This window comes from Hippoglossus hippoglossus, chromosome 14, assembly GCF_009819705.1.
Source record: "Hippoglossus hippoglossus isolate fHipHip1 chromosome 14, fHipHip1.pri, whole genome shotgun sequence".
Taxonomy (NCBI): domain Eukaryota; kingdom Metazoa; phylum Chordata; class Actinopteri; order Pleuronectiformes; family Pleuronectidae; genus Hippoglossus; species Hippoglossus hippoglossus.
This window is the reverse complement of record NC_047164.1, coordinates 19,034,722-19,054,787: the sequence shown is the minus strand read 5'-3', so window position 1 is coordinate 19,054,787 and position 20,066 is coordinate 19,034,722. Positions and strand designations below refer to the sequence as shown.

Genomic DNA, 20,066 nt, shown 5'->3' with positions numbered 1-20,066 from the left:
TATAAATATATATACACTTAAGTATATATATATACACTTAATTACACTTAATTGAAATTTAAATAATGAGCTCATGAAAGATTAACACAAAGGGAAAAGAAAGGTTGATGCATAATATGGAATAATGGAAAAATAAAAACAGAGCAGCAAAGGTCCACAGCCGTGATCATACCAAGCAGTAATGTGTAATGCACTCCAACCATATATTCGTGAGTCCTCTGATTCATAATAAAGTCTGTTTTCTCCTGAGGAAACAGACGTGCATATTAAAACAGCAAATGTGAAAGCTTCCATCTGTGACTGCAGAATGACTAAGTAAAGAATGAAAAACACTCTACTTTGTCCAGTACAACTCTTAAAAACTAGTCCAACTGCGGTGAAATCTGTCATCCACTTTGGCCTAAACTCTTAGGCCAGGAAGAATATAGTCCCAGCTATGGGAAGTGCTTGAAAACAAGGGAAGCCCATTCAGGGAGGAATAAATCAAGGCCCTCATGACAATGTTTTTGTCCTCTCATGTCTGATTATCTGTAGGGGGTGACACTGACCTCAGGCTATTCCCGCCTGCTGTTTTTCAGCAAAGACAGGGGCTGGAAATGCAATGGCAGCTGCCTTTGGCTTCTTTTCCTCCAGTAGCAGAGTCCAACATCTCCAGTTCATCAGAGACAAGTTGAGGAGGAGGAGGAACACAGGGAAACATCTGGAAAACTGAGGAAATTTCAGCTTTTAAGAGCAAATGCAAAAAGCAGCAGGTACACAATGGACATTTTGGCCTGTATGAAATGCGTCAGTGTGAGAAGAATTGGTTCACTTTGATTTCTCTCCCAAGAAAAGTCATTATTTGCTTGTCTGTGCCAGATAGTTGCATGGTTGTCTTCAAAGGGATAAAATATGACTCTCTCTTTCTTTCTTCTGCGAGTCAAATGTGGACACGAACATATGCAACCTCGGCCGTGCCTCACTAATCGACCGGCAAGGACCGTGCTCCTCTTAAACCATTGCATGCACCTTAGATTATTCCTTTAATCTTCCAAGCGTACAAAAAAAACACACCGTAGCATTTTAACTGTTTTCAATATGAGATAAACCATAAATCACTGAATAAAAAGTTTGCAAACCACGCAGGGACATTTCAAAATCTGTTTTTCACTCATCTGAGCGAAAGGTACAAGCCTTTTTCTTCCTGTTATCCTGAGGGTCATATTCTTTATGCTCCCTGTCAGATCGGTTTACACTGCTTTGATCATCTCATCTTGAATGCAATTGCTTCAAAAGTGATGTAGAAAGTCGCTCTGGGCTTTCATTTTTCAGGCCTCCCTTTCTGTCAAGCTCTGACAAGTGTACCAAATATTATTTTCTCGCTTTTCACTGCTGAGAGAAAGTGTCTTTCGACTGTTTCCTCCCTTCAGCATCGTTCCTTCTCTCTTCAGAGAAGATGAGACTAACTCACCACGTTCCACTGTTTGTGCCTGTTTGACCCGGACGACGCAGTCTCTTCCCTGCCATTTCCTCTGCTGCTAAAGTTAGGCGCTGTCTCAGCTCGCCATATCACAGTGAAGATAACCCAGTAGGAAGTACTTAGCTTTGGGTCCAGCAGCCTAATGACTGCCTTCATTTCAGTCAGTGCACTCATTATGGTTCTTACTGTAGCCATGATGTAATTTGTAGTTTGATAGCCATGTCTCTGAGGACAGTTGTATTTATTTTGTCTGTGAGATAGATTTCATTCTGACTGTAGAGGCCTCCAGTCCTCTCCCTCTTCTTCCTTTCAGATATTAAAAGGGAAGTGTCACCAACACACACACACACACACACACACACACACACACACACACACACACACACACACACACACACACACACACACACACACACACACACAGGGTTTTTAATAGAGCCAAACAATGGGCACCTTTGTCAGTTTGTTCCCTTATATCCACCGTCCTACACAAGCAGAATTCTATCAACCCCCACGCCCATCCACACTCCACGGCAAACAGTGGTAACATTGGCTGCAGTCAGCTTTTATCCTTTGCTGTTGTGACAGTGCTGGTACTGCACTCTTGTATGTACAGTACATGTATCCACACACATATACTAAATGTGTGTGGAGCAGCAGGCTTTCTAAATTAGTCAGTGTGTTAACATTCAATAGTCATCTTAAAAAATGACAGAAAAAGCTCATAGTGCACGTTTTATAGTAACACCTTTTTATTTATCCATTTCATTATTATTTTTATGTATGTAAGGAATTGTTATATAATATACATCCATGTTTCAAATGTATATTTTTGAAACATTTGTGTATTTTTCTTGAAACCTGATGGAACGGTGTGATATGACCTGAGGAAGAACCCATTAACTTTTGGAGCAGATTCGATTGTGGGGGGTGGATCCTGCAATTATTTATTTTTTTAACATTCTTTAACATTGAGATTTGCAATAGCTTAAGGAATTTTAGGAATTTCACTTAATGCAGAGATATTTATGAAAAAAAAACGTCACGCATAGAGTGCTAATATGTTGTAGAAGATAAACTCCTAACTGTGAAGAAGGCCAGTTTACACTTAGAGGTTTACACTTTGTTTTTAATCAGACCCTCCTCTCTTACTCGTGAAACTCTTTAAGGCAGCTTCAGCCCACTGTGGTTGGTTTGAGAGTGAAAAGCAGCAGCCTGTTCATGAGATATCTGCCGTGTCAGAAGTCCAAGGACAGGAAAACAGGGTGATAAGTCTTGCCTGTTGTCGTCACACACGCTGGAGTATGCTTTCCCATGGGACTCGGCCAAAGAATATTTTGGACGAGGAAGAGTCCTGAGCAACAGGAATGTTATTCACATTCCAGCCGCCAAAATTACCTTGGGTTGCTGCTTGTTCACCTCGGCCTGGGTGGGAGGGCTTGTACACAATTTCAGGAGGATTTTCTGCTCATTAGGTCCAGATAGTTGCTGTATTCATACTGCTCTGTGTTGTTGTTGTTGTCAGGTGTCCAGCCTTCACCACTCAAGCGGCTCTTTATCAGAGGGAAACCTGGTTTTCCGCCAAGGTCACCAGATGGTTAAGGTGCAAGTTCGCAGACATGGATCTGTAGACAGGGGCGAGGAAGTAACTATGCTGTGCAGAAGTATATTTTTTTGTTCAATTGACTTTGTGAGCCGCTCAAAAATTAAAGTTCTTTCAGACATGTATTGAACTCCGGATAATCTCCTTACATTCACCGGAGGGACTGTATGTGAGAACGCAAATGTCCAAGTAAGAGGCTCCGGAGTTTCTCCTGCCAAACCCCTTTGTAAAGACTTCAGATAATGTCAGAGTGAGCCAGTGTGAGAATAGAGCGGTAGATCCTCCGGAGAATTCGCTGCGAGTGGCCTTGTTGATGATGTTTCTAACACGTGACAGGCACGAAACTGAAAAAGACACAAAAGGAATACAAATATCTCAGGATGAAAAAGCAAGGCTATACTCGTAGAAGACACTGACGAAGTTGTCAAGAGAGTGTTTGGTGATATGGTCCAATGCTTGTGTCTATGTATTATAAACAAGGGATCTTCACAGCGAAATCAATACATTATGTCCTGTGTATGCTTGCTGCACCATCCCTCACCTGGACGCTCCAGAGATTTCTGTGTTGTTGTGAACGCGTCTAAGCTGAGAACCGCCTTCGGTGTCGTTCTTGTGTAATAGGCAAACTCCAGAGAAGTCCGGACCCAATTGTGTGGACATTCTCCAGAGTTCACATCTGAAAACGGCTTTACAGTAATATGTCAGGTTTCTTTCCTCGATGGATGAAGTGCATTCTTCTCTTTCTGTGCTTTGCATTTCGCAGTCATGTGTTGGCTTTGTAAAAAAAAAAACAGTAGGTCTGTGTGCAGCAAAACAAGCACTGAATTGAATGTGTCTGTTCAGGTGAGCAGGTGGGAAACAAAAAGACAGGTGGTCACAGAATTTTCCGAGGATGGAAGGAATTACGTCCTGTTTTCTTGCCGAGGGGGAAGGAAAGTGGGTTGGGATGCTTGGTGATATATTTCTGACCTCTGGAGCAACAAGGTGAGTCTACACAAAGATAAATGGAGGAGGAATTAGAGGTAAAATCACTCAATGCCACGAGGAGGCTGTTAAAATCCATCACATGCCTGTTGTATGTTACCTCTGAGGTAGGTCCACCTCACCGCTGCATTCCTACATATCTCCAAAAACCACACTTGCTGGCCCAAGGCTGCTGCAAACTTGAGCGCAAGCGAGCGACCACATCTGTTTGTTTGTTTATTCAAAAATCAGTCATGCACAATTCCACCTGCAGCTGACAAGGAGCATTTTAACTGCAGGTCGTCAAGCTGAGAGGATCATCAACACAGTGAGACTTGAAAGTCCGGTGGTTAGAGAGGCCTTCGGGTCACAGCTAAACAGATGTCACCTTGACCTGCAGCGCCGCTGTCGTTCAGCTCAGTTCAGCGATGTCATCACTTCCACCAATGAGGTGTGAATGATTTGCAGAAGGGTCTGCTCTCTGCAGCGCACTATGCACTCATCCTGTCACCTTAAATAGGTGGAAAATTCTCCAGCCTAAAGGTGCAAGTGCTACTTCTGGAGGATATTTTCAGCAGCATTAACACGCCCCAGCTGCGGCTGCTGTTCTCATCCACATCTCTCGTTAGTTTCTCGGCTAATGCCAGCGTTGCTAAGCTAAACATTGACTCTGAGCTGATGGCAAACTGTCCTCCCCACACGTACGGACAATGTGGGAGATGTGTCGCTTGCTGTGAGAGGAGATTTTCAGATGCTGGCTGTCTTTTCCCGGTGGCTGCATGGCCATTAGCAGAGTGTTGCTCCCGCTTTCTCACTTTTCTGCTCTTCCTCGTTTCTGGCTCTGCATGGTTTAGTTTGTCAGCAGCATCACCACAAAACTTCCAATACACAAACAGTGAGATGTCCGCTGTGCCACTTTGTGGGAAGTACCTCTCCAAAATAGAAGCTGGAATATCACATGCTCGTGTATATATGTTTGGATTGCAAAATATGCCCGCCTTAATATTTTGTACAGAGCACTGTTTTTCTTATGAAAAGTGAAGAAAGTGTGAATTGTTCCCAATTCAGTTTCACAAATTTTCAATATTTTTAAACATAAAGGAACTTAGTGAATTTAGTAAATATGTATATTTATTTAATTGAACTCTACATTTCCAGTTCAGTTGAATTAAAATTATGATAAACTAATTCAATGCTCACTTAAATATGTAAATGTTATTATTCGTCTATTAAATAAAAATGCTATACATAATATTTCTTTAATAGTATTCATGTTGTAATCCTTTGTCTTACTTTTTGGATAGTCATGCTCTAAGCTTTAAGTTACACTGGTGGGGTGTTATAAGTTGAGCATTGTGCTTTAGCCTTGTTAGTTTACATTTGAGCAAACTAAGACCATTATATTATGATTGAGTGGAGCAGCTCATGTGTGCACTGAGGTCGTAGATGCACAGTGAACTATCACAAGATTTTTTTTGATGCAGGATCAAACTTTTTGAATTTAGAAATAGCAGCGTTATGACTCTGAGAAGGTGTATGACTTTCTGACGCAAATGACCTTTGTCTCAAGCCCTTTTTCCACTGTTCAAAAAACCCACAAACACCCACTAAAATCTGGCTTTTGTCTGCAATGAGAATGGATAAAATCAGCATCCACGATGGAAACATGACATCTGGGTGAACGCTCTAATTTGACAAGGCAGCGAGGTGAGAAGCGCCTCAGTTGTCAGTGCATTCTTGATGTTTAAGACGACACACTGGGGGTGAATAAAAAACAGAAATGTAAACTTCTCTTTTGGCAATGGGAAAAGAGTCATCCGTTATTTAAAAAATCCAACTAACTTTCCGTTGTTTTTAATACACCTGCATGAACCTCCCTCTTTCACGTCATACAGCGCCTTTGCCTCTCTACCTCTGATGATATGGAGGTTTTCATAATAAAAGCAGTGCTAACAGTAATGAGGGTTAGTTGTTAACTCCTTCTCAATCCTTTTACACTCTTGTTGACTCTTGCAACTGAGGAAATGGAAAAGGAATACAACAGTTATATTTGTCACTGTGATTGAACAGTTGTTGATGTCAAGCTGTTTTAACTTTATTAATCTTTTCACATCAAATTAACTTAACTGAAATCAGTAGTTGCCCATTTTCAGGAGATGAGATGGTGAATTATTCAGCTGAAATTCAGTTAGCTTACATTGTTTGAAATGTTTAAACTCAAGTTGAACTGGTTTGAATGCTTTACAGTTCGTGGTAATGGGGTAATTTATGTTTAACCTCAGCTGTCTGACTGGCACTAATGAAGCCTCAAGAAGGGAGAGAATCATTTTTCTCACAAGCAATTGTGTGTTTGTGATTTTGCACACACACCTACAAACATTTTTACGTTGGCCCATGTGAGCGTCTACGCACGCAAGGCTGCTTATCTGCTCCCCCAGGGCGAGCACGCCGCCGTCTCGCAGAGCTGCTCCTGGCATTCGAGAAAGCATCTCTAGGCATTCTTAAGGCGGCACATCTCTCACTTGTCACTTCAAAGGGAGCGTGTGGAGGTCAGGGTTTCATCAGACTGTTGTCGGCGCTCGGCGCAGATGATCTGAGAAGAATGCATACCTAAAAATAGAATGCCATGTCATGCTCATAAGGAGAGATGGAGTCCAGATGATGCAGTTCGGTGCCAGATTGCTGCTATTAAAATACCGCCATCATCCCAAAGGGTTGGGAGACACCTCGAGCTGGCTGCAGGAGTGTCGTGTGTGGGGGGGAGGTGATGGTGTGGTCGCAGCTTGATGATGAGTTGGGGTGAGGGAGGATGTGTGAAAAGTTGGGACAGCTGCCGGAGAGTGCAACTTTTGTGTCCTTCCTTATCAGATCAATGTTTTGGGAGCGTTACTGGTGAGAGTCCATCCCTGGTCCTCAATCTGCCTACAGAGCTGAAGATGTTTTTCCACACGGGCACAGCAAGTTTAGCATCATATGATGAGTGCTTAGTGGCCCTGCAGTTACAACTGTACTATATCACTGCCTCTCCCTGATGAATGAGACGCTCATAGGGTAGTAACGTATTATTACTGCAGTATTGCCGCTTTGATCTCGCAGCAGTTTGAACCCTGGAGTTTTTCAGAGGGGCGGCTTGTCGGAATAGCTTTGCAGACGGGATCGGGCCTGGTCTTGCCCCGGTTGTGGGGAGAGCAGGCCTGGAGGTGTGCAGAGGCGCTAGCATGCAGGAAAACCTGACTGCACAGGCATCACGCTGCCGTCTCGAGGACCGTTGGTTCCCTGTATTTGAATAACATCGACGGAATAATTTATCATCATATGATTTAAACTGATGTGTCTGATTTTCCTTCATTTCCTCTGTCGGGAGATTCATGGTGCCTCCACCTGCTGTAGAAGCTTTTATTGAGAGGGAGGGTTTTATCGTTGCAGACCCTTAATGTGAAGGTGCTGCCCTTGGATCCCTGCTCAGCGCCAGGACATTCCTCCATTAATGACAAAGGCGAATGGTATAAGCCTCATGGTGAAACATGAAGAGGCAGAGGAGAAGGGAACAGAAGGCAGGAGAGAGTCGGGAGAGGTGGAGAGGTGAATGGGTTGATTCGGAGGAGTGGCAGGCGAGGCCAGAGGGTGATCCGCACCAGTCCTGTCTATACCGCTTCAAGGTCATATCTAGCAGGTCAGAAACAGGACTGTTGACAGGAAAAAATGTGTTGCGTTGATTTAACCCTCTGACGTCTTTCGCCCCACTTCTTCATCCCCGCCAGACCCCCGCTCTCTGCTGCTCCCCTCTGTTTACCGAGTTCTCCTTCCACCCTCCCATCCTCCATGGCTTCGTCTGGCACATCCCAGCGCCCATTGTGCAGGCTGAGCCGCTGGCCCTCTTTAAGATCTGCATTAGAATGTTGTTTTTATATAGCAGCAAGCGGAGGCATGTGGAGTCTCTTTTGAACTGCTCGGCAAACAGATGGAGGTTTTCACGCTGCCTTTATGAGATTAAGTGAAACATTCCCATAAAAAAAAGACATTTCCCCCCTGTCCCTTCACCCACCACTGTCTCACTTTCTCCCTGTCTTCTCTTTCTTCATCTGTCTCTTTTCCTCTCCCTTTTTTGTGAGCTCTGGCTCGCCTCAGGCTTGGGCAAGGGCACGCTGCTGCTGAAAGTAAAGTGCAAAGAAGACAGGTTTGTGTTACCAATAACTACTTCCCCAGGCAAGCGAGAGAGCACTTTGCATTTCCAGGGGTTTAAAGCGAAGCAGCAAACAGGTCTTGTGAGTCCGACACTGCAGGCGGAGGGAGTGAGCTCTTGTTTTTCCTCTGCAGTATGAACCTGTTTAACTCTGACTCAGGTTGGTTACAGTGCCAACTGCCCCCTCACTTGCTTTTAACAGGGGTTTGACAAAACAGACTCACAGGGCAGACAGTGTGCCTCTACAGTATGGAATTCACCCAGGATACAATGAGACTAGTTATTCTTAAGCATTAAATGCCCTAAAGCTATCAAGCGGGTTTTTATTATTTTTATTATTATAATTTTTTTATGTTGACCCACAAGGATGGTGTTCTGGATGCCAATTCAAATCCAAAAGGTCAGACTGTGGTGTACATGTCAACTTACACATGAACCTTGTTTTGGTAATGAGTAAACGCCATCCTTGTGTTGGGTGATGGTGATGAAGCTGCTAAACTTACATTCAGAGGCCTATGAACCAACATGTCACTCTTTATTTTTCAAGGCACACTTTTTTCTTCTTTTTTTTTTCCTTTAATTTATTGTCCCATAGGGAAATTTGTCTTAGGCCAAAGTGCTACAGCAGCTGCAGAACAGTACATGGTACAACAAACAACAAAAACACAGTACACAAGGAAGGATACATACTTGTGCTGTAGCTGAAGGGTTGTTGGTCAGTTGATCAGACTGAAATATTTGAACAACCATCATGAAGTTTAGGCATTCATGTTCCTCATGAAGGGGGGAATTCTGTTGACCTTTGGTGATCGCCTGACTGTTGCACTAGCGCCACCTTGAGGCTCACATTTGTGTTTTAGAGTGGTAAGTGTCAACAAGTGGAACGATTTTCATGAATTTCTTTTGCTCAGACATTCCTTTTCCCCTCAGGATAAATTTTCAGTGACTTTGGTGATTCCAAAACCTTCATCTGGCATCATTGTCAGGTAAAATTTTTTACTTACGACCAAAAACCAGTAAAACTCCCGACACTCGTATCTACCTTTGTGCTTATTGTGTTAGCATGATAACATGGTTTCATGCTAAATATTCCTGTGACATAAGCATGTTAGAGTTATATGTATGAATATACTTAATGAACAGTGGGGAAACATAACAACAAGAATACTTCTTTTCTATTCTATTTCTATATATTTGATGTTTTTTTATACATTTAGAGATATATTATATATATTATATTATATTATTGTAATGTTTATATTTTAGCCTCTTATCATTTTATTATAAATGATACATTGTTAACAGTCAACAGTATGTAAAACTGTTAATAAGCTCCACCTCTTCATACATCAATAATAATCTTATTTTACATTAACATGACATATAACACTTTAGTTATATTTTTTATAATACTATTTCCAAAGTAATACATTGAAATATTACATTGAATGCAACTTTATTTATGCTACTACAATGTGGTGTAGAAAAGTAAAGGCTGTGGACACGTGTTCCACCAATGCCAGTAAATGATTTACATGCTGTTTTCGTCTTCTTTGTCAATGATTTGAATTTAAGAGGATAAAAACACACCTGTGCCATGTAGAAGCCTTGAAGTGTGAACTAGTAAAATCAGTTGTTTCTCTCTGTATGTTTATATCGACTATGAGCATTGAAGATGGGGCAGGTCTGATTTTCATAAACAACTTTCCCTTGTCTATGTGAAATGTGATTTGCACTGATTCGCAGTAGTTGTGCAATGGTAGAAACGTGTGATATGCCTGAAATTTCAAATCAAAGTCTTTATATATATATCTCCCTCATCTACAGGCAGCGTTAGTCGTCAGTAGTGTGTGTACATGTGAGTGTGCGTTTGCTCTGCAGAAAGACATGGCTTACTGCACGGCCTGTTCCAAGAATGAATTCCTGGAGGCTTACAAGGGCTGTTGAATGAGATGGAGGGCTCAGGGCAGGAATGATGGGAGAGCGGGAGAGAGAGAGAGGGAGAGCGGGAGAGAGGGGGGGGGGGGGGGGGAGGCTGCTGTACACTATAGGAGGGGTGTCAGGCTCTCACTTACAGGCCTGATTAAATAACAGGATGCTTTATGAAAACAAGAACATTATCTGCCTCTTAAAAGGCCGGGAAAGGCCCTCTAATTGGCTTCCCCCGAGACTCTGCGTTGCCGCCCATTGGTGAGAGGAAAAGAAAATCCTCTGTCAGCCACAGACTGAGAGATTTCATACAGGACACTTTTCCCTCTAAGTTTTACTTTCATCAGCACTATAGGAATGTATCATCACACTGATACCGAGGCTATAAAAAGGGCGTCCTTCGCCACTCAAAGGAGGATTATTCCCACCTGAATCTCTTCATTGGGTGCAATACAAACAATAAAAGAGATAGTTGCTGCTCTGTGGAAATCAGACGGTTTCTCATGTGGGACCTTTCATAGCCAAGTTTTTTTTTTTTTTTTAAGAAGTGAGAAGAAAGTGTTGGAGGTGGGGTGCGGTATGTTTATGTTCCCCCACTAGATCAGAAGAGTCTGTACATCCAGGGATTTAACTCCTGTCTTTACATTTCACTCGCTGCCATCACATCCAGGTGGTTGACTTAATTATACTTATTAAAGTCAAGTGATGCCATAATTAAGGTATATCATGATAGTCAACACTGTGATTAATTTTAGAACAGTTTCATATGCGTAGGCAGCTTTAGTTATGTGATGTCAGTGTGGCAGCAGTCAGTGTTGGTAAAACACCGTTGGACTGACAATGTGAAAAACTATACTCTGACTCTGGTGTTTTTCAATTCATTTCTTTCTGGAGAAGCCAGGTCTGTGGTTTTGGGAAATCCTAACTTACAGTGCCAAACATTCAGAAACAGAGCTCTCTCCCATTTCATAACAAAATCAAACAGTATGTTACAAGTTCACACTTTGTTATCAGATGTATTTTTATAAGCTTTTGTGCAGTTGGTCGGACAAAGTAAGACATTTTAAAATGTCAGTGTGGGCTCGTGCTTACATTTTATACACGAAACCACCTCCGCCGAGGAGGTTTTGTTTTCATTTGAATTTGTTTGTTTGTACGGTAGTTAGCAGGAGTACGCAAAAACTACTGGACAGATTAGCACGAAACGTGGTGTAAGGATACAATATGGGTCATGAGAAAATCCATAAAATTTTGGTGAAGATCCAGATCAGGGGGCGGATTCAGGATTTTTTTGTTGTTGCTTTATTTAACATTGTGAGATAGGGCATTATTCACCATTTTCTGTGATTTCTCAGTGAATAATTCATGGATCTTGAAAAATCTGGTATGTTTAGATGAACATATTTATGAGTGTGTGCAATATGGTGCAGATACTTCATTTAATTATTTTCAGCCCAATTGTATAACATATTTTGTTGTGTCTTAATATTCTCATATTCTAGTCTCTGTATAGAATAATGTTGAACAATGTTTAACAAAGCATCAATGCCCATTTTTATCTTTTTTCATTATTTCTTCCCTGTTTTCACACTGCATTATTCATATGTTTATGTAAAACATATTTTTTAGCCTGGATAGCTAAGCATGCTCACACTACTTAGTTTGCTAAAACCACTCTCATCGAGCTGGGTTCAAAATAATAGTTTGGTATTTTGGGAAATACATTTATTTGTTGTCTTGACAATTGTTCGATGAGTGAATTGATGGCAACATTATTATATTATAAGCTACAACCAGGAGGTAGTGAGCTGCTGTGTGTGTGTGTGTGTGTGTGTGTGTGTGTGTGTGTGTGTGTGTGTGTGTGTGTGTGTGTGTGTGTGTGTGTGTGTGTGTGTGTGTGTGTGTGTGTGTGTGTGTGTGTGCGTGTGTGTGTGTGTGTGTGTGTGATTGAGGGCCTCTCAGCTCCATCATCACGGCCGTCGCTGGAGGCCACATCAGTCTCCTCTGCCCCCGAGGGTGCGGCACTTGATGCCCAGCTCTTTGATGTTTCCAGGATGTGTTTAGCAAACGGCAGTGTATCAGATGACACTGGTCCTTCTCTGTCGACCTGTGTTTTGCATTTCCAATGCGTCACAGGGCAGCCAGTGCCTGCTAACAGGGGGGGGGGGGGGGGGGGGGTGAGAGACAAGGAAAGTGGGAAGAGGAGGGGTGAGCTTCAATACTGTGAGTTCTCTGAATGACCCCTCTTACCTCCAGACAGCCCGCTCAGGTTCATAACTTTTTCCAGTATGTGTGTCTCTCTCTCCTCTGCAAAACAGTGAGTGTGCGTGTGCGTGTGCGTGTGTGTTTGTGTGTGTGTGTGTCAGGATGAATGGGAGACAGCAGGAGGAGGAGAATGTGATTCAGGTCCACCCCCTCAGGCTCAATACTTTTCCTGAGAGCGTAGAATCTGCTCACCTGCCCTGACTTGTTTGCCCCCCCCCCCTCTCTCTCTTGCCCCCCCACCCCTCCAGCAGCCCCACATCAAAGTACCCCTGTGAGTAATGGATACCCAGCACCGGCCACACCCTTCCCTCCTTCCAACCAACTTAGCTGCCGCACAGCCAGTGGCAAGCACCCGGCAATCAAGCAGCGCGGACATACAAACACACACATACACACACATGCAGCAATTATTCACACACAATTGTTCCCAAATATTAAACAAAATGGACACAACATTTAAAGCGAGGCTGTGTTATTTTTCATGTAAAATGTTAAATGAATATCAGTGAGAGAATTTAAACTCTTCCTGACCCATATTTGTTTGTTTATGTTCTTTACAAAAACAATTCTAAATAATTTTAAATAAATTACATAGAAGTGAAACAAAATAATATAGGTGAAGGATGACAAACCACTGAGCTGCTGAACCTGCGTTTTGGTCTGGTCAACATACATGTGATGTGTACACGTATGTCAAAAAGCACGAACAACACTAACCCCACAAATGTATTTATTTAATATTAAAGAGCCCTACTGTAGTACCAGCAGGATTTTTTATCAGGTTACAGGATTAATACTCAAAAAAACTAAATCATTCCTGGGTTCTCAATTGTCCATTTGAGTTTTGTGATTTGGTTACTAATATATAATACGATTAAATATGTTAGCGATGGGCCACTTACATTGTTTGTGTGTAAGGCGTTCAAATCCCTGAATTTCTTCTGTAGGCTACACAAAAAGCTAAATAAGGGTAGTCATGTTTGTTTTTTCACTTGTGCAAATGCAAGGCAGAGGTCTTCGTGGGTCACTGACTCTCTGTTGTAACTTGAGATCTGATTCAAGTTTATCCAGGTCCAATTATTCTCAATTAAATCTGATAGGGCAGGTTTTCCTTTTGTTGCCATGAGTCTGACACACAGGTCTGTGCCTCAGTATTATTGAAACCTGAGTATTTGGACAATTCAAATACTTTAATAATCATTAGATTTGAATGGATGTAAACTTCTAAGCCTTTTTGATGTTATATTGGTTAGAAAATGATCTACCGTGTGTTTATCATCAGGTTAGGCACAACGTTTTATGGTGAAGGAGGTGCAAACACAACTTATTATTATACACTGGTCTTTGAAAATAAATAATAAAACAGCCCTGCAATAAATCCTTTCTTAACGAAGATTAGATTTTATTGAGTCCATTGGTTTATTGTTATGGTCATTTTGAAGGCTACAGTACAGTTTCCGGTGCCGTTGTACAGGGTTATTCTGAGATGTGTTCCTAATGTTAAACTTTCAGTTCATTTCATGAAAACATCGACTATAAAGTCTTCATTGCAGATAAACCAGGTAGGATGAACACAACGTTTTCTAACTTAATTCTGTCCCATAGACTGTTTATAAAAAGCTACAAAGTCCAGCACACAAAATAAAAAAGTGACAATATATTCTAGAACTGTTTGAGGAGGACAGTGAATAATTCTGAAGTAGCTAATGGCATTAACACAGGTCAAACAAACAGGCAGGTTTAGAACAGGCACTGCACTACTTTTTATAAATGTAATTGACAAAATATTTAGATTGCTCTTGTGAGCATGTTAGCATGCTGACGATAGCATGTAGCTCAAAGCATCAACACGTGGCAGGAAACTCTCAGTGTTGATTAATGATTAGCAGGTTGTCGCTTCACTGAGAAGTTAACATGAGGTGAGTCAACTTTGTACCACGGACACATGATGGCGATGTTCATGCTGTCATCAAATAAAAGCTAAAGCTGACCAGCAGGGCAAGCCTCCTAACTGATATGATATGCTCCCAAATCATTGTCACCAGTCATCGTTACCCCCTCGGCTGCCTCCGGCTGCTCCTCATTTAACCATGCGGTGTTGTTCCAGTGCCTCAGTAATGGTTCCAGTGTGCCAGGCCGCTCAGGAGAAATGACAGAGCAGAGTCTCGCCCTCAGACCTGTAGGCCCGGAGCTCTGTACTCTGTCATTAGACGCTTTAATGCTGCAGCAGCACCACAGCGTGCTCGCCTCCCTCCTCTCCCTGTCCTTTTCTTTTTTCTTTACCTCTTTCACTCTCACTCCTTATTCCCACACATATTATTCCATGCTATAATTTAGTCATGGTGAATGAGAGTCACGCTGGGAAACCAGACCAACTGGGTCCCCACAAGTAAAGTTAGACCTAGTTAAACAGGGTTCAGCATCATCATGTTTTAGGAGGGTTAGGAGGAGTTTTCAGAGCCCAGGAAAGTTTTCTGTCCTGGTGTGTGGTGCTTTGTAATTAACTGCAATAAAGATTTTCAAAATAAAAGCAGCAATGCTCACAAATTGAGATTGAGATTGTCTTAACTTGCTGGGTGTATTGCCAAAAATCTGTTATAGCGCCATCATTTGGTCCTTAGAGTAAAAATGTCTTTAAAACAACAGTTTCAATAAATTTCTCGTAACATTCATGTTCTTGTTAGATTGTTTTTCTTTCTTTTTCCATCTTCTGGTGGAAATGTTTCACAGATTCTTTTCAAAATATGAAAAATGTCAATGGCTCAATTTGCAGATACATATTTGAGCTCTTGATTTGTGGTCACTGCTACAGTTTATGGCCTTTTATTGTATGACTCACATAAAACCCACTGTCAAAAGTCAAAGGTTATGAAGCTACTGGGTCACTTTGTTCTGTAATCATAATTACAGAATAATATAACAGATGTTTCTCCGAGGTAAGACCGAATGCGTGTATGTGTGTGTAACATTATCATTATTGCCCTGTCCTTTTCCTCCCTGTTACGTCGGAACTTGGCTGCAGATGAAGGCAGGTAGCCGCCGGCTGGCCCGGCTGTGCCATCCGCACCACATTAAACTCACGACAAACACTGTGGCATTAACCAGCAGAGCGATCTTGTCAGGCGATGGGGAAAAAAAGCTTGTCCCTTCCCTCATGTGAAATAAAGTCATCACAGCAGCGTAGTTTGTTTCTGCTCGGTCGGGAACACACTGTGATGCCAGGCCTGGCTCACACACACCGCACTTCACCAGCGATGTAAACAAACAGCGCTGGCTGCCTGGCCCCAAGCAGGCCACCCACTGCAGGTGGAGCAGATGCTTGATTGGTCTGTTTTTATGAATCTTTGCTTCCTGTCAGCTGCTGGAGTTTTTTTTTTATTTCAACTCTCTTGATAGCAAATGCTTTGATTTGTAGAAACATGAAATACTATTGGTGAGAAGTGATGCAGAAAATGTGGAACATTCAACCAACTTACCCCATAAGAACAAGAACCACTTTTAACAGAGCTTTGATCCATGCTCATGGCCGTCATCAGCAGATGGAGTTTACTTTAGTTTAGTTTTAGTATAGCAGGAATTAAGTATGCAGTGTGCCACACAAGTTAAAGAGTAATGCTTTAAATTGTGACCTAACCCTACAGCTTATAGTTTTTTCCTATTTATCTTTATGTACCAGTACCATATGTACTAATATGTATACATAAGTCCAAGAGATGAATACATACATACACGTAAAGTTCGGAAATGTGGGCTTAACAATCTGGGAACTTAATCTCTACATAAATAATCAATTATTACAGGCTACACTCTGATTTACTGAGCAACAGTATAAAATATAGAGCACTTATACTCTAAGTATTTATAACCAGTTATTACAAAAAATACTTTAAATTGATGGTAAACACACTGTAAGTTGTGGGTTGTGATTTAAAGTGTTACTGATTAGTCTCTAAGTCAGTATTCATTTTGTAAAACACATGTTTTTTTTGTGTGTGCTGTGTAATAGCACCAAAAAAGTCAAACTGTGTGTGTGTGAGAGTGCGTGCGTGCGCTCGCGCATGCATGTGTTTGTGACCTCACGGTGCCTCTTCCTATCTCTGTGCCCTCAGGTGTGTTTATGTTTGTGTCAGCAGCTCTATATGAACCTGGTTCTCCTCCTCCTCACTGAAATAATCCCCACTCAGTGTCACAGAACTCTCAGCAGAATGTCCTCCCCTCCTTCAAAAGCCCGACAGCGATAAAAGTAGCAACACTCCATTGTGGCCTGTGCATTGTTTGTTAGTTTCCCAGTGATGACGTCTGCACTGTTCAGCTCAGCAAACCACAGTCATTTCCGACGCCGCAGTTGTTTTTCCTGAAATGCCAAATATTGTCTAGTCATGTCTGTTTCAGTTCCATCTAGAACAAAAGCGGAGATGTTGAAACACTTAGTCTTGTTAGCGTCCGAACCTGCACTTTTCATCGCAGTGTTAAAAGTTAAATATATCACCCATTAATCATGTAATGAGATCTCTCAGGCCTCTTTCAGGTCTGTGGCTCAGTTGAGGCGTATGTCTCTGCAACCACACTGGTGCCGCTACTGCTAATACTGTGATATAATAAGACCGCAGCAGCAGCCAGTAGAGACATATAGGATGATATATTTTCGAACTGGCCGTTGTTAAACTGGACTGTAGTAGGCTATTTGAGAACTCTCTTTTGTGTGTGTGTGTGTGTGTGTGTGTGTGTGTGTGTGTGTGTGTGCTACTGTACTTATATCTTAGTGAGAACCATTTTAAGCATAGACCCTACAGAGACCCTACATTTTTTGGAAAGTGAGGACATTTTGGCCAGTCCTCACTTCTTCAAAGGGCTGTTTGAGGGTTAAGACTTGGTTTTAGTGTTAGGGTTAGGTTTGGGTCAGGGTAAGGGTGAGGCCTTTACTTGTGATGGTTAAGATTAGAGTAAGGGGCTATGGAATGAATTATGCCAATGAGTGTCCTCACTAAGATAAAAGTACAAACGTGTGTATTTGTGTGTGTGTTGCATTTATTACCACCACTACAGGACGTATTGGGCACAGCGCTGCACAGAGAACTTGTGAACCCCAGGTAAAGCAAAATCCCACATGTCAAAGATCCAGCTTCTTTTTTTCTTCCTCTCCTCTGTGACCACACCCCATTTAGACCCACGCACGGACTACATTTACTGTTCCGATGAAAGGCAGAAAAAAAGCTACTGCTCGAGAGCTGGAAGCCAGATCAGAGGGGATATGATGAATTCTTATTTGACCTCTCCCTGACCACTGATACTGTGGCCTTTGAATACCAACTGAGGTTCAGTGGGACAATGTTACATACTCACAACTGCACAAAAACACACACACATCCATATTGTGTGCACATACACATGGCAATTCAGAGTACACATTGCTTTGAGGGAATAAATAAAGCAGGGGTACGCTTTAGATATTTTATGTATACAAAGGAAAAGCCAGATTCTTCCTTGTCATGTGTCGACCTTCTCTTTCTGAAGTGTTAAAAACTGATCCTAGATCAGTGCCACCACTCCACAATAGAGTGTTTTCCCATTAACTTGATTAATGGATGCTGAGTGATGCTTTTACCTGATTTGCTTTTGTGTGTGGGAGGGTGCACACTTTCCTGTCCTGGTGCCTGGAGAATTAGGCGAGGAGTCACGGTTTAGTGTTCTGTTTGACCTGGGTGATTAGGTGTTTAAACGTGTGTCTGCTCCTTCTGTAGCGATGGCAGATGCCAGACGCTTGAAAGCTCATGATTAGACACTGATGAAAAGGCTGCTGTTTGTTTTCTCTTCGTCTTCTGGTGATGCTGGCGAAAGCATTTCTGGGATTTTTGTAAGAGCCTGCTGACAACAAAAACAACATTCAGGCGAAAATAGACAAAATAGCAGTGGCAGCACACACACCCACACACACAACACATAAAGTATGCAGGGACCGCAGCCTTTAGAACTGAAAATATCTTTATATGTATTATTATACACACTCAAAAAACTGAAACCATTAACCAGCAGACACACAAAAATGTTTCACTGACTTACTGGCTGTCCTGCTGATCAACTTGTCTGAGGCGCACTGTTTCTACAGCACTTATACATTTTGTGCAATTTGCAGCTTTCAGTAGAAAAATATAAATGTAAATCCCTGTTAAATACAATTCAATCTATGGGATGTTTAAGTGTAACCTCTGAGAAAGAGCTAACCCTAACCCTAAAAAGCTAATTGAATCAAAATGAAGCCTTATCCAGTCAGTACATTTTGCTGTTACAACTTCGACTGGTGTGACCAGTAGTTAATGATGGCTAATATTGGCTAATGTTAGCTGACCACCGAAGCACTGACTCGACTACTCTAATCTACTTGTACTATATAACACTGTGTTTTTTTTTTATTTACTGTCACTTGTGCTTAACTTGTTTTAATAAACAGTGAAACTGTACGTGACCACGTATATAAAAGTAGTAGCTCATATTGATGAAGTGATGATGAAACACAGTGGAGCATTTAGAAGCTAAAGAATCAAAGCTTTTTCCTTGGGAGATGCAGGAGAACAAAACCTGAGCTACAAGCAGAGCAGGAATTGAACTTATCAGAAACATTGTGAATATTAATGTAGATCCACATCAGCTGGCTGTGGGAATAGGAAACTGTTGGCTCATACTATTGCATGTAAGTTACTACAACTTGATAATCAAATGGTAATTCGATGGTGTTTTGATGCCCCTATCCGGCTGTTTCCTAGGTTAGCAGGTTTTCAGCTTTGAATTATAATTGACACACTGTAAGACGACACAATTAAATGAATGAACATTTTCAGATCTTAATTCGAATACAAAATATCACTTATTTGCCTGGTAGACTTAATTGCCTCATCCTCTTTCAGTCACTCAGCATTTCTCCTTTTCACTCGATAATTCTCCACTGTTTCATTTAGCCGCTCTCTCCAGCATTAGACAGAGGCAGCAGATTAGTGTTGTGTTACTCCTCAAAACACTCTTTCTAGTCAGGGTGTCTGGCTTCCAGAGTCAGGTGGAAAAGCGGCAGGAGGAGCTGCACTTTGGTCTGTGTTGAAAGGCCAGAGGCTCGTGGCATGACTGCCACCTAGTGATGGTTTTAAGACACTGACACAAGTTTTTATCACCTGTCCACTGTATAGTCAACTGACCCCTCAAGGAGCAATGTCTTCTGTCACTTTGGTCCATTACAAAGATCACAGGAGTTAATGAATCCATCTGGTGTGTTGTCTCCTTCAGGCTCGCATGGCGCTGGACAAAGGAGCTCAGGCTGTTATCTTTGACGTCAGTGATGATGCCAATGCTGCTGCTGAGGTGAGTGTGTAGCCACAGCTACACCTTTAATAATATTAACATTTTAGATTAATTAGCATTGAGAAGATGGCCATTTTCTACCACACTCATTATGATGTCTGTTTCTCCTCTCGCTTACACACCTGCTGGGACGACACACACAGCTGCGAGAAACAGACGCCCTTCCGCGACCAGTCGTGCTGGTGGAGGCCGAGCATGCAGAGGAGCTGATGGGTTTGGTCAACAAGAATGAGGAGGCCAAAGTTCGCATTGAGATCAAGGTGGAACAGTCTCGATGGGTAAGCACCGCCGCACACGCTCGTCTGTCATGAGCTCTC

At 42.1% G+C, this 20,066-nt stretch overlaps 1 protein-coding gene across 8 annotated transcripts in view; it reads left to right on the top strand.

The window, feature by feature from the left end:
* The window catches only part of LOC117774089 (E3 ubiquitin-protein ligase RNF43), an 87,672-nt gene that overhangs the window by 61,133 nt on the left and 6,473 nt on the right, over nucleotides 1-20,066 (top strand). For 6 of the 8 annotated variants that reach the window (XM_034606177.1, XM_034606176.1, XM_034606174.1 and 3 more), the window contains 2 exons: nucleotides 19,675-19,749; nucleotides 19,893-20,027. In XM_034606177.1, coding sequence (XP_034462068.1) covers nucleotides 19,675-19,749; nucleotides 19,893-20,027 — 210 coding nt within the window. Of the gene's footprint in view, nucleotides 1-724; nucleotides 753-4,208; nucleotides 4,237-4,324; nucleotides 4,477-19,674; nucleotides 19,750-19,892; nucleotides 20,028-20,066 lie in introns of those variants that run through there. The other 2 variants (XM_034606182.1, XM_034606181.1) reach the window with 2 other exon arrangements.